The sequence below is a fragment of the Dermochelys coriacea genome, chromosome 3 (assembly GCF_009764565.3).
Source record: "Dermochelys coriacea isolate rDerCor1 chromosome 3, rDerCor1.pri.v4, whole genome shotgun sequence".
NCBI lineage: Eukaryota > Metazoa > Chordata > Testudines > Dermochelyidae > Dermochelys > Dermochelys coriacea.
In genome coordinates, this window is record NC_050070.1 from 69,827,648 (window position 1) to 69,841,321 (window position 13,674).

At 38.9% G+C, this 13,674-nt stretch overlaps 2 protein-coding genes across 13 annotated transcripts in view; one reads left to right on the forward strand and one right to left on the reverse strand.

Annotated features, from left to right (window-relative positions):
• ANKRD6 (ankyrin repeat domain 6) overlaps positions 1–13,674 on the forward strand; it is an 86,946-nt gene that overhangs the window by 70,480 nt on the left and 2,792 nt on the right. For 6 of the 8 annotated variants that reach the window (XM_043510651.1, XM_038394960.2, XM_043510655.1 and 3 more), the window contains 10 exons: positions 1,118–1,216; positions 2,873–2,971; positions 4,936–5,034; positions 5,265–5,342; positions 5,640–5,744; positions 6,096–6,233; positions 6,435–6,614; positions 8,959–9,111; positions 9,649–9,762; positions 11,679–12,006. In XM_043510651.1, coding sequence (XP_043366586.1) covers positions 1,118–1,216; positions 2,873–2,971; positions 4,936–5,034; positions 5,265–5,342; positions 5,640–5,744; positions 6,096–6,233; positions 6,435–6,614; positions 8,959–9,111; positions 9,649–9,762; positions 11,679–12,006 — 1,393 coding nt within the window. The remainder of the gene's footprint in view (positions 1–1,117; positions 1,217–2,872; positions 2,972–4,935; positions 5,035–5,264; positions 5,343–5,639; positions 5,745–6,095; positions 6,234–6,434; positions 6,615–8,958; positions 9,112–9,648; positions 9,763–11,678; positions 12,007–13,674) is intronic. The other 2 variants (XM_043510656.1, XM_043510654.1) reach the window with 1 other exon arrangement.
• Positions 1–13,674, reverse strand: part of LYRM2 (LYR motif containing 2) — a 47,811-nt gene that overhangs the window by 21,508 nt on the left and 12,629 nt on the right. The window contains exons 4-5 of one of the 5 annotated variants that reach the window (XR_005291882.2): positions 8,327–8,367; positions 5,186–5,534 (exon numbers count right to left, since the gene is read on the reverse strand). The exons of 1 other annotated variant lie outside the window; for it this stretch is intronic. The gene's annotated coding sequence lies outside the window, so the exon portion shown is untranslated. Of the gene's footprint in view, positions 1–793; positions 1,001–5,185; positions 5,535–8,167; positions 8,368–13,674 lie in introns of those variants that run through there. 3 more of the 5 variants (XR_006279872.1, XR_005291876.2, XR_006279871.1) reach the window with 3 other exon arrangements.

Sequence of the window (13,674 nt, forward strand, 5' to 3'; positions counted from 1 at the left end):
ACCACCACTCTGCCCCCATTATCTATACACGTGCTGATTTCCATAACTACCCTAATAGACTGGAAATAGCTTTGACCCTTCATTACTAACAGAACAGGAATTCAAACATACTTTCATTCAGGAATTAAAGTACAAAACCATGGAGCAGCATGTTTCTTTGTGCAAAGAAACAGGAATTACATTTATAAGACAAATGTAACCATGTATATATTTACTCACACTGACGCACGAAAACGCACATATATGCATATGTGAGCTGACAGCACCCTCCAGGTGTAAACAGGAGAGCCCGGCATTCCATGAGGGATTCTGGGGTCTAGAATTCACTTCCACCTTTGTTTTGTCAGAGCACAAATGTGGAGACTTTCAGGACATGGTGCTGTAAGATGCACCTGCTTTCCCTGGTTAGAAGTGGGAAACTGATAGGAAGGGATTTGAGTCTGAGAAGGGAATTTTTCTTTCAAGAGATCTTTTGTTTCATAGTTACATGTTTAAAATTCAAAATGTTAAATTTTAGGTGATTGCAACAAATTAAGTGCATTGGCTTGGGAAAAATTCTAGGAAAATAAAGTGTCATCTAGACAATGTAATTACCAGATATGAAAGAGGGGTTATGTACTGAAGAGTAACAAGTCATGGGGAGTTTAATTTATTTAAATTAGGTGCTTTTAAAATATTAACTAAATTTGATGCTCGCAATAGTTGCTGGATTGATAAGTTTGGAAATGGAAGTCTTCCATTTGCTCTTTGAACACTAGCAGTGACAGTGCAAACTTCCCCAAACTCCCAATACCTGCTTCTGCTGTGTCCTGGAGGAAACATCTCATGGCAGAGAGGGTAGCTCTGTTTCCATGCCCATTCAGGCCATAGCTAGTTTTTCACTGAGAATACCAACAATATTTTTGGGTAGGTTTTGTGATGTGGTCTGGAACAAGGCTACAAATTCACTTTTCATAGGCGACTGATCAGAAGTCATTTACAGTTTTATAAGTTTAAAATCCTGCAATGAGACACACATTGTTTATTGAGATGGGGTGGTAGTGTTTGCTTGCTTTGTTTTTTGACTTATGTCCATTTTCTAAAGATGGCTTTTGTATTTTTCTGTCTCTTTCCTAAGGCAGGTAACACACCTCTGCACTTGGCCTGCCAAAATAGCCATTCCCAAAGTACTCGGGTTTTGTTACTTGGAGGATCTCAGGCAGATCTCAAAAATAATGTAAGCTTAAAAAAATAAATTTTTAAAAATGATTATTCTGCTTCAGCTTGTGGAAATACAGCTTTCAAAATATCAAACTTTGCCTTTCTGTTATGAGGACTGGGAGGAAAATAACAGCTAAGTGACTAAACAGTGGGTTTTAAAAATGTTTTGTGATAAGACTTATAAAGGTGTTACTTATAACCGTTTTGAAGTGGGAGGGGGACAGAAAAATCAAAGATGTATACATTGTTTTCTGCTGTTACATGCACCTGAACGCAAGCTATCCTTGGTTGCTCATTTTGAAGACCTAGGATAGCCCCACCCGAATACTGTAATAGAAGTCTGCAGGTGGAGTCCTCCCCTGTGTTTGAAAAGTGGAAATCTTTAGAGGGTTCTGTAAGAGTCCAAGAAAATACTTCAGAGATACTCCTGGGGGGGGGTGGCAGGGGGGCTCATCTATCAAACCAAAGAACTTCACATGGTTTTGAATTTTCAAACTGCTTTCCTCTCTTTATTGAGGATCTGGCATAAAACGGGAACAAAACAAACAAAACAAAAATTGGAGCCAGATATACCTGAGTTTAAACATAGCAAAGCCTGCAAAAGAGCTCTGTACTCTAACTGCTTGAGGCCTTGCGTTTTGCATCCATTATAGAATTTCCAGCCCATGTCCAAGAACTTTGTGAATTGTGTGTGTCTATATTGGTGACCCTGTTGTAGAAGGTCATACTAGTCCCATTTTAATTATGTTGAGATCCTATAAAAAGTTCATATTAGTTTTGATTTCAATAGAACCGACCAACTCATCTAGCACACGTGCAATAAAAAGGCAACATAGAAAGGGGCATTTCCTTGCCTTGACTGGAATTCACACCCTTGCTCTGGATATTGCTAAATCTTTCTAGCCATGATTATTCATTCTTTACCAAATAGCATGTGGTGTATTAGAACTGGCTTTTTAAAAAAGTCCCTAGGATATGCTACTTCCTGACCCCTCCTACCAGGTATAATTTCTCCATCACCTCTGCATCCACTTCCTCTACTAAGTAATTTTAGCATTGTGTGAAGCAAATGTTTTCCCCATTTGTTTCAGGTTGATAATGGTGTAGTGCTTGAGATGTGTTGAAGGACTAGGGTAGTCAATACCCTTTCCAAGTTAACAGTGCTTGGGGGGAGTGGATCAGCATTTATGTCGCACTCCCCATCAGTACCCCAGCCTGAGCCAGAGAAGCTAATGATTCAACCAACAGATCAAATTTGGTGATGAATCCTGGTCACATGCCACCTGAGGCATATTGCACATATGCTAAGAAGAAGTTAACAGTGCTGGCTATATATAAGGAACATAGGGCCAGAGCCTCAATGGAGCTATGACAGTTTATACCAGCTGAAAATCTAGTCCATAGCTTCCTTGAGATGCATCCTCTGCACTTCCCCATTGTACAATAACAGAAACAGTTATTTGGTTTCACTGGCTCTCCATACAAATTCAGAGGTAAAAGTATAAAGCAGTTAAGACATTTGATCCCAAAAAACAATTAAATAAAGATGCTTCTATGTCATTCACCACATCTCCAGTTCAGTATTAAATAGCTTATTTCATCCCCAAACACCCTGACAAACATTAGCTTTTCTATTGCGACTACATGCTTAGAGCTTTATTTCTGTTTGCAGGCAGGAGATACCTGTTTGCACGTTGCTGCTCGTTATAATCACTTGCCCATCATTAGGGTACTCCTCAGTGCTTTCTGTTCTGTCCATGAAAAGAACCAGGTCAGTGCATGAACTATTCATTGCAGCCAGGCACCCTTTTTATAAGGCTAATAATTGAAATGAGGGACCATTGATCACATATGGGGCCCACTGTAAATACTCTCTTTTAATGTTCATTTCACTGTAATCTAAAGATACCTGGGCTTCTAAGAATAGCCTTAAAGAAATGGGGTGCCTGTGGTTTATCATTTCAGAACATGTTGCTGCATTTACATTTCTAATTTATAACATTTTCTATTTATTATGCTGTATAGAAATATATTTCTGGGTTTTTTTTAAATGGGAAACAGGAGTGAACTAGTGGTTAGGAGTGATCACACTGGGCAAGACACTTCACCTCTTTGTGCCTCAGTTTACTCCTCAGTAAAGGAGGGATCATAATATTACCTGCCTCACAGAAGTGTAGCAAGGCAGAACTGATTAATGTTTGTAAGGTGATTTATGATGCTACATAAATTACATTTTTATTAATATTTTGTGGTATATTCTCTATTTGTCCAGTCCTTATTGCTTTAGTGGGAAGCAAAAACATGGAAAATTCAAGGAAAACTTGTGTTAAGTACAAAGGAATGATTAAACTACATGAGGATTAACCATCCAGGTTTATTTTACAGGGGAAACAATTGAATGCTGCCCCAACTGAACAGCTTAGCTGGGTGGTACAACAGAATGGATTAGTGCATTTAAAAAAAATGTACTAAATCTGCTAAGGAAAATAAATTATATGGTACTTTATCAAACCATCTAATGTTACTGAGATACTTTCTGTATAGGCATAGTGCAGGATCATACTTATGTTTTCTGATTTGTATGTACAATGTTGTTTTTCAAATGGAAAATATTACAGCAAATTGAATGGGTTTCAGCCAAATTAAATTGGCTATGCAATTTCATACATTAATATTCAGTATTGTTTAGGGGGATGAATTTAGTTGCTTGTGAGTTACTGAGTGATGATATTGACTAGGATTAACATAGTACAAGCAGAAACCATTCTGTCTGTACTCCACAATATTACCCAGACAGCCTAAAGCTGACCTAAAAAGAAAAGGAGTACTTGTGGCACCTTAGAGACTAACAAATTTATTTGAGCATAAGCTTTCGTGAGCTACAGCTCACTTCATCGATGAAGTGAGCTGTAGCTCACGAAAGCTTATGCTCAAATAAATTTGTTAGTCTCTAAGGTGCCACAAGTACTCCTTTTCTTTTTGCGAATACAGACTAACACGGCTGCTACTCTAAAGCTGACCTGTAACATGTTTCTCTTCTGTCCCAGATTCTCCTAAATTGTTGCTGGCAAGCATGTGTTATCTGTGGTTGCATGTGTTCAGTGGTACCAAAGCTGTTTTTCATTTGTACTTGCAATACATGTCCAAAGGTGAAGTGAATGCTCTAGTGCTCTGACCATGTATATATTGTGTAGTCACTTAGGTAGCTTTGTTCTAAGAGTTGTTTTAAGAAACATCAGCATATCAAGTAAAAAACAAACTAACTGTCTTGTTGCAGTTTATCCAAGATTATTTTCCAGCTTGTCAAGCTCAAGAAGTGGCTCATATGTTCATAACACCAGGGCATCGAAGCCCAGATAATCAAACCTATAAAACTGTCACAGAGATGAGGATACACTATAACATTCTGCCCGCAGCAATGTTGCACCCCTGCATTTGAGGACAGATTTGGGCCAAGCGCTTTTGGGTTTCCATCATAATTTTCCTCTGTGAACATATTCACATGGATCAGTTAATTTAGTAGGAATATGGCTAATTCCAACCCTAGCTGCCTTCTTCAAAATGATGTGATTTAGCCCAAATCTGCCTCTCTGTTGATCAGCCCTTATTAAAGTTCAGTTCATGTAACTACATTGGACCTATTGAACCATAAAGGGGCACAAAGAAACTGGAAATGCTGTACATACAAATCAAAGATGTCTGCTAGCATGTTGTATTCTACTTTGTAAATTTCAGGCTGGAGATACTGCACTTCATGTAGCTGCTGCTTTAAATCATAAAAAGGTGGTCAAACTCTTACTGGAAGCAGGGGCTGATGGGTCAATTGTCAACAATGTAAGTACAGGTAGAATTACTTTGATTCTTTATCTTAATGTTTCAAAGATATTTTCTGCAGATTTTTCAAATGTTGGCTGATAATATTTAGACATTACCTATTAAGTAAATTAAAATGCGTGATTATTTTATACAAACAGACACATAACTCTTTGACTTTAGGGGAGATATTTCAGAAATTTTTTTTTGATGCTAGTTGAAGGAAATAATGTATTTTTTTTTCTTTTCAGGCAGGTCAGACTCCTCTAGAGGTTGCTAGACAGCACAATAATCCTGACGTTGCTCTTCTCCTTGCTAAGGCACCACAGGTATATTATAAATGTCTTTATTAGAAACAAACCCCAGAGCACCCTTTGGCAAGAATGTTCTTGGATAGCTCCTGGAGCGCACACACAGCTGCAGTTGGGTTCCAATGTTGCTAGGGTTCCATCGCCTTAAATGCCCACTTGTGGCACTGATGTGCAGGGCAAATTAGAAGAATGTGTCCCCCTAAAAAGGCTCTGTGGGATAGCAAATAAATAAGCTTGTCTCATTACCCAGTTTTGTAATAGGCATCAGTGGAAAAAGTGATGATGTTATTGATTGGAAATGCCTCCTTGCTTCAGGTCTTACGCTTTAATCGTGGAAGAAGCCTCAGAAAGAAGAGAGAAAAACTCAAGGAGGAAAGACGAGCTCAGTCTGTACCAAGAGATGAGGTGGTACAGAGTAAGGTACAGCCAAGCATTTCCAGCTTAATGTGTTAAAAGGCAGGGAAGTCTGACCTAGCGATTACAATAAAATCCTTCAGTACTGAATTCACCTTTTGTGTAGCTGTGCAGCAGGCACCTGGAGAAACACACAGGTCCCTGACTGCAACCAATCCTATATGAGTTCCCAGCTTTATAATTCTTAGGGATGCTCAGAGCAAGGTATACTGTTAACCCTGGCCAGCACAGTGCATCTTGCATTGCTGTTGAAGACCCTCTGGTGGTGATTCTCTACGCACTACTGTGCAAAACAACTTAAAATTAGGGATGTAGCAAAGACAAGGCCTCACAACTCCCGGTCTCTGTTTTAAATAGGGCAGTGTGTCAGCTGCTGAGGATACTCACAGCAGTGACCAGGTGCCTCAGAAGAAAGGAGATCTGAAAGATGAACCATGGTCAACTTCACCAGAGCCCAAAGGAAAGAATAACAAAAAGAAAAAGCCAAGAGAAAAGGTACCAATACATTTAAAGTAACAGAGAGGGACTACTGTTAAACAATACAGAGTTCCCATCTCCTAGCAAAGGGGTAAGTACACCATCTCTCCAGCCTTCTGGTCTGAGACAGGAGTCAGCTAATTTTCTCAGATTCCAAGCAGCAGTCATTTATTGGGGTTGTTTTTTTTTGTAAATTGGGGAATGTTGGGTGTGTTTCAGATTTCAGCACTCTCAGACCCTGCTTCACCAGCTGACCAGCAGACACTCCCTGGTCCCCAGCAGAACTTACCTAAGCATCATAGAAGTAAACATCATTGCTCATCTCCACCACCCCCACATGAGTTCAGAGCCTACCAGCTTTACACGCTGTATCGTGGAAAGGATGGTAAAGTAATGCAGGTAAACAAGCTATCACAATCAAAAATCAGTGAAGTACAAGTGCCAACTGGGATTTGAGCACAGTTAGGAAATGAAACAGAGATGGCCATTGACTATGTTTTCAAGGATATTATGTTGTTAATTCTTCAGTTTGTTGTATGGGATTCACCAGTATTTTAGAATGAAGCCTGGCAACAGTAAGTTGGTTTTATGCATACCATGTGGTGTATGTTTAAGAGGTTTTGATAAATGAAGCATTTCCTCCTTGTAGACAAGGTGCAAATAATGATTGAAAATGACACTAGAACCTTGCTAGTTTCCACTTTGGAATGTTATTACCTATTTCCAGTAGGAAAAGCTAGAAGCTTTATAAATGAAAAGAAATGCACAATCTCTGCCCTGAGGAGTTTACGGTCCAAACAGAAAGCTTGAATATCTGCAATACCTTTATGTTTCAGTTTCTTCTCTTTACTAAATTGGGTCTACTGGAGTTCAAGAATTACTAGTGGCTGGGGTTTAACATACTATTGCCCCTTTTTGACCTGTAAGGTTAGCCAAAATTCAGGGTCTTGCAAGCTGTTTCCGTCAGAAGAAATTGATGTCAGGTATTTCTTTGATACAATCCTGCTTACTTACAAATAATGAACAAAGACCTTTCTCTATGAACACAGGAAGAATTAAATAGGCTTGCTGCTTGCTTCTGTGGTGTTTCTCCTACTTTTTCTCAGACATATCCTGCTACTAAAACAATATGCAGCAAAGCCCCTGAACCCATCTAGTTCTAATTCCTGAACAGCCTCCTATGTGCTCTTGTGTTGGGTAGAAGCTCCTATTGTTTCAACTACTTGATTTAATAGCTTCTTTACAACTATCTTAAATGAAGGATGATGGTTATGCCCCTCCCCAATTTCACTGAGATTTAACCCAACCCATATGAAATAGAGCAGATTGGTTAGTGAACAGGGAACACCAAACCACATAAACTCACTGCACTTCAGACACTGTAATTTGCTAACCTCATGAATATGCAATGGATATTCCACCCATTTGTTTGACTTAGTATAGTTCCCCTAAATGTGAATCTGCAAATATTCACTTAAAGCCATTTTTAGAACAACGCAAAAGCATGCAATAAATTATCAAGTGATTCCCCTATTGAAATGTAAGTGACTTTGATCTGATGGGTCTATTCCATCTAACTACTGCTGCTTTTATGCATTTCGTACCAAGACACATTCAGGAAAGCAGTGCTTCCCACCTCTGAATCTGAACATAAACCTTTATTCTCCCTTGCTGTGCTTCGGGAATCGTATATATCAGAAGGTAGGATGGAATTTAACTGAAACTGAAGAGCATCTATTGCAGACCTCATATACTTTGTTGCCATGATGGCCGGAGGCCTCAAGAAGTAGAAACTTTGGAGGAAGGATTGGAAAATTCCAGAGACAAGCACAATGAGAACTATTCTAATGTTAGATGTGGGATTCAAGAAAGAAACCTGAGGCAGAGTTGTTATTTTATTTATTTAATTATTTCTGTGGTAGTGCCCAGGAAGAGCTGGGCAATTTCCATACGTTCAATAAGGGATGGTCCTGCTGCCCCAAGAATCTCTGTCTACAGACAGAGGTAGGGAAAGGTTAAGGGGGAAAGGAACAAGAAGTAAGGATCTGCATACATGTCAGTTACATTTACTTATAGGCAGCATGGCACGAGTGGGGCTTTGAGAGACTTACATTTGGACATAGCAGGGTTCTCGCCAATGAGCTCAGGGAGGCTGCAAGGAAGAAGGCAAAGAGATGTGTGTGTGAGAAGTTGCCAGCAGACAGGTGAGGATGAGAGGAATGCTAGTGCAGCAAAGGGGATCATGCAATGATATATATGGGATTTTAAATTGCAATTGAAGGAAACTGAGCAAAATGTTCAGGTTAAAGAAAAGTCAGAAGCAAAAACAAATCAGTTTTATAGCATCAAAAGCAAAAGAACACCCCAAAACCAACAAATCCCCTCCCCAAGCATCGTTAAGAATCATAATGTTAGGTCTCAGGCCCCAATCCTGCAATTGGATTTGCAAGATGGATCCTTGCTGCCCATCTGTAGTCTCAGTGAAGTCAACAGTGCTCCATGCAGATCAGATTGCAGAGCCCCAGCCTAAATCACTCCCAAACAAAATATACTTCATATACCTGTTTCCTTCTTCATGCAGGCCATGAGAGGATATCAGGACAGTAATACAGTACCAAAGCAGATTAGCTAAGGGGGCAAGGAGTTCAATTATAGAAGAAGTAGTGAAAATGTACTGACTGTTTGAGTGTTAATAGGACAGAGGGATAAAATCAAGCTATTTTGCTATTCCTTGTGCTCTCAGGCCCCAATAAATGGATGTCGTTGTGAGCCACTGATTAATAAACTGGAGAATCGGCTGGAGGCAACGGTGGAGGAGATAAAAGCTGAGTTTGGGACAGTGCAGGATAAGATGAATATTAAGCTGGGTCAGATGGAAAACAAAACTCAACATCAAGTAAGAAAATGGTCCAGGGATATGCTATTAATGTTAGAAACATGGTTAAGTCTCAGTAAATATTTTCATTGTGTGTATATATAAATAAATCTAATTCACACCTGTGACCTTTAAACTATGATGTTCCACCGGGAGATTTATTGTTACAAGCCAGAGTCCTGAGAAGAATAATAGTTAAAATAAACTGTACAGGTGACCTTCTGTGCTCACTTTGTATAGTGAATCTGAACTGATTAGCTTCACTTTTAGGGTCTGATAGTCTAAAGACAATGCTGCAGCTGTTGGGATTCAATGAAGGGAATGTTTAAATTATCATGCTTTAAATTTCAGTGAAAACAAGTTTTTAATTACTTTTAATTGTATAGCTTCATGAGTGCCCCTTCCCCATCCCCCTTCTTGTAAACAAGTTCTAATACTAGTTGACACTGTTCCTAGAAATAAAGGGTGAGAATCAAAAGATTCATGATAATTTAACAGATGTACACTGATTTTTTCCTAACGTGGTCTTTTGAACTGAGCTTTTGTGTTCTACCATAGCTCCGTGTTTTAGATAAGTTAATGGCTGAGAGGCTGGCTGCAGAGAGAAGAGAGTGCCTTCATCGCCTTCAACAGCACGCTGAGCTTGAAAAAACTGAGAGAGAGAAACGGCAGGTATGGGAGGAACAACTGTTTCACACAATTAACATAAATAAATAGCAATAAGGGATGAATTAGTTCAAAAATTTGGTTCCAGTAAGCAGTGAAACGTCTGGATACTTATCTGGCCCTCTGAAATATTTGAAGTAGACTTTAAAAGGTTATTTTGGTGAGGGGTAGGCTGGGGAGTTTCCAGAAGTCAGGAAGGTAAAATCTGGTCTGAGCTCTGACAACTTAAGGTTGGGTGTATGGAAACTTTTAACAAAAGACTTCTTTTCCTTAAAATAATCACTCGAAGTTTTAACAAAACGTAACGTTTTAAAAATTTGACTCAAGAAGATTCCTTTCAACTTTTACTCTCTTGATCCTGGTGGTCATTTTATTAGTTCTTCTGTCACCAGAGTGTCTTTTGGATAGACCGAGCGTGATTTTTTAATGTACAATTTTTTTTAAAGGAATTTTAAACCTTCTTTCTACAACCTAAAAAGGATACTGTACTTTTTCCTCCTTAGATGATCTTTTCACTGTATTCTGAGACGATCCCCTTCCTCAAACACTCTTTTCCTTGATCTGTCTCTGCCCTCTTCTTTGAAAAACACTTTCATGGAGAGAGGCAGAAGACTACAGTCCCTTCCCTGTAGCATTATGGCAATACCACACTTTTCCCAAGTTGAGCATTGCTGCAAATAAGCCAGTATTACTTAGGTTTATTTCTTTAACAGAATACTGGAACAGATATTGTTGTCCTCTAGCAGATACCCATCTGCTGTTTTGAATCCATCTCTTAGACACAAACATGCTAGTAAAGTTCTACTTGCACACTCACCTAGGGCTAGTAACTCTCTTTCGATAGGGAAGTAAAAACTAGGGATTTTCATTATGAAAATCCCAGTAAGAGTAGAGAAATACATTTCATACCTGTACTGGTAGATTTTCATGACACAATTTTGCAAAGCTGCCATAAACAAGAATAGGGGCGTAATATTACAATAACTACTGCCCAGATATGCCTATGGAGACAGGGATGATCATCTCAATTTAATCTGTTGATCTCTCTCTCTCTCATATTCCAAAAACCACTTTATCCAGAGGAAGTACTTCTGAGGCAGAAACAACAATTAGAGCTGCCCAAAGCTTTATAGCAAGAGGCATAGGTATCAAACTGTCTTCTCTACTTGCTGGTCTCTGAGCCTTCTCCAGGAAGACTGAAGAAACCTCAATCTTCTAATACTCCAAAAGAAAGGAGATAGAGTGATCCATAACAGGCAATCTGAATTATACTTAACAAGCATAATATATATTCTTGTTCTATTAGGGCCTGAGTCAATCAGTGAAAAGACTCCCATTGAATTCAATAGATGTTGGCTTAGACCCTTAGTAAACTGTTTGGGCAAGGACATGTTATTTGCATGGTACAAACTCACAGTGCCACATAAATAACAGGCAAACTGAAGTATACAGGGACTGTTCTTTCTATATAATTCAGTTCTTACTGAATTTTTAAAATGTTCATCAGCAAATGCCTTCTAATACTAAGTATTTTTGTAACCTGAAAACCAGTGGTTGATTGTGAGTGAATATGTTATCTGTTCTTCTAGCACAAAAACAAGAAAAGCACAGAAATCAGAGGTGGCACCATTGTTCCCAAAAACCCAATAGTGTTTGATCTGGACTTTTTTCTCCTAAAATCTGTTAGCTCTAATCACTATCTTGCATAACTTGTAACATCTGTGTATAAATGTTGTTTATGCCCCTAGAAAATCACCATTTACTGTGATGTGTAGTGATTGTCAGCGAGGACTGTTGTTGTAAACAGTAACTTTACTATGGCACAGGCACATTATAGTGAGCTCCATCATAGATGGACTGAAGATTGTACCTGGAGCAATACATACTGACTTAAAATTTGGCAAAAAATTTTTCTTCCACAGATTTCCTTGGTGGATGAATTGAAAACATGGTGCATGTTAAAGATTCAGAATCTGGAGACGAAGCTTTCTGGAGATTCTAGATCTTCAAGACCAAAATCAACTCTGTCCACTTGTGAGTCCCTCACCGAGACCCTGGATACAGAGAACCTCCAAAGTGCCAAGGACTGTAAAACCACCCAGAGCCCCCTACAGTCAGAGGACTCACAGCAGCATTCCTATATCACACTGCAAAATAGTCTCTCAGAAGACATGGGAAGGAGTAGAGTCCAGACATCAGAACAAAGCTTTGGAACGCATTATTTTGCTGTTGAACAAGACACTGCAGCAGGTATAATCTTGTTAGACATTTAGCTGTAGTTTTCAAAGGCATGTGCCAAGATTACTTAACTTCAGTGGTATGCTTTCCTTCCAGTCATCAATACCTCTCTTCCCCCATCTCCATACGTTCTGGTTAAAACATGTTGCCTCCTTCAAGGCAACCACCAAAGTTTCAGGGCTTAGGTGGCAGGAATTTACCTTATCTTTCTTGGCAAATCCTCAGCTGGTGAAAATAGATGTAGTTTCTACCACTTTCAGGGACAGTGGAGAGCTGGGTTTTCTCCCAACCCAGGGTCTTACATGTAAGAGTGCAGTAAAGTGTCAAATTTCCATTGAATCAGCTATATTGTATTTGTTTTATTGGTGCATAGACCTTATCCCCATCTGTATAAACTATTCTTTTATGGTTTATCTATCCTAACTCCACACACTCTTTTTGTTCATTCTTCCTTTTTTCCCCTCCCTTGATGATCACCATAAGAGTACATTCCATTCTTGAAGAACATACGGTTTTCTGATTCTAACTGAACAGCTTGCTAAGCGTAGTCCTACTAGCACACTAACCTAAAGACCAAAAGCCCGTTCTGTGTGATGTCTGATCTTGCTGGCCTACAGAAAAGGCATCCTGTGATCACACCTCAATTTACATTCTCGGGCAAGTAGGCTACATTTTGTTTTGAACAAATGTGTGTGTTAAGTCACAAGCCTGTGAATTTATCAAGAGGAAGAAGTGATATGTAGGGCTGTCAAGCAATTAAAAAAATTAAGTCGCACTTAATAGAATACCATTTATTTTAACTATTTTTGGATGTTTACTACATTTTCAAATTAATTACAACAGAATACAAAGTGTACAGTGATCACATATTTATTTAGTGCAAATATTTGTAATAAAAATATAAATTTTTCAATTCACCTCATACAAATACTGTAGGGCAATATCTATCATGAAAGTTGAACTGTAGAATTATGTACAAAAAAACCTGCATATAAAAATGTAAAACTTTAGAGCCTACAAGTCCTACTTCTTGGTCAGCCAAGTCACTCAGACAAACAAGGTTGGTTACAATTTGCAGGAGATGGGTTCTGCTGATAACAATCCAAAGCAGTGTGGACTGACATGTTCATTTTCATCATCATGAGTCAGCTGCCACCAGTAGAAGGTTGATTTTCTTTTATGATGCTTTGGGTTCTGCACTTTCCACATCAGAGTGTTACTCTTAAGATTTCTAAAAGCATGCTCCACACCTCATTCCTCTCAGATTCTTCAACTGTGGGTTGAGTGCTGTAGCTATTTTTAGAAATCTCACATCAGTATCTTCTTTGTGTTTTGTCAAACCTGCTGCGAAAGTGTTTTTAAAAAGAACATGTGCTGGGTCATCATCCGAGACTGCTATAACATGAAATACATGCAGAATGTGGGTATAACAGAGCAGGAGACATATAATTCTCCCCCTAAGGAGTACAGTCACAAATTTAATTGATGCATTATTTTTTTAATGAGCATCATCAGCATGGAAACACATACTCTGGAATGGTGGCGGAAGCATGAAGGGGCATAGGAATGTTTAGCATATCTGGCATGTAAATACCTTACAACACCGGCTACAAAAGTGCCATGTGAACAACTGTTCTCACTTTCAGGTGACATTGTAAATAAGAACCAGGCAGCGGTATC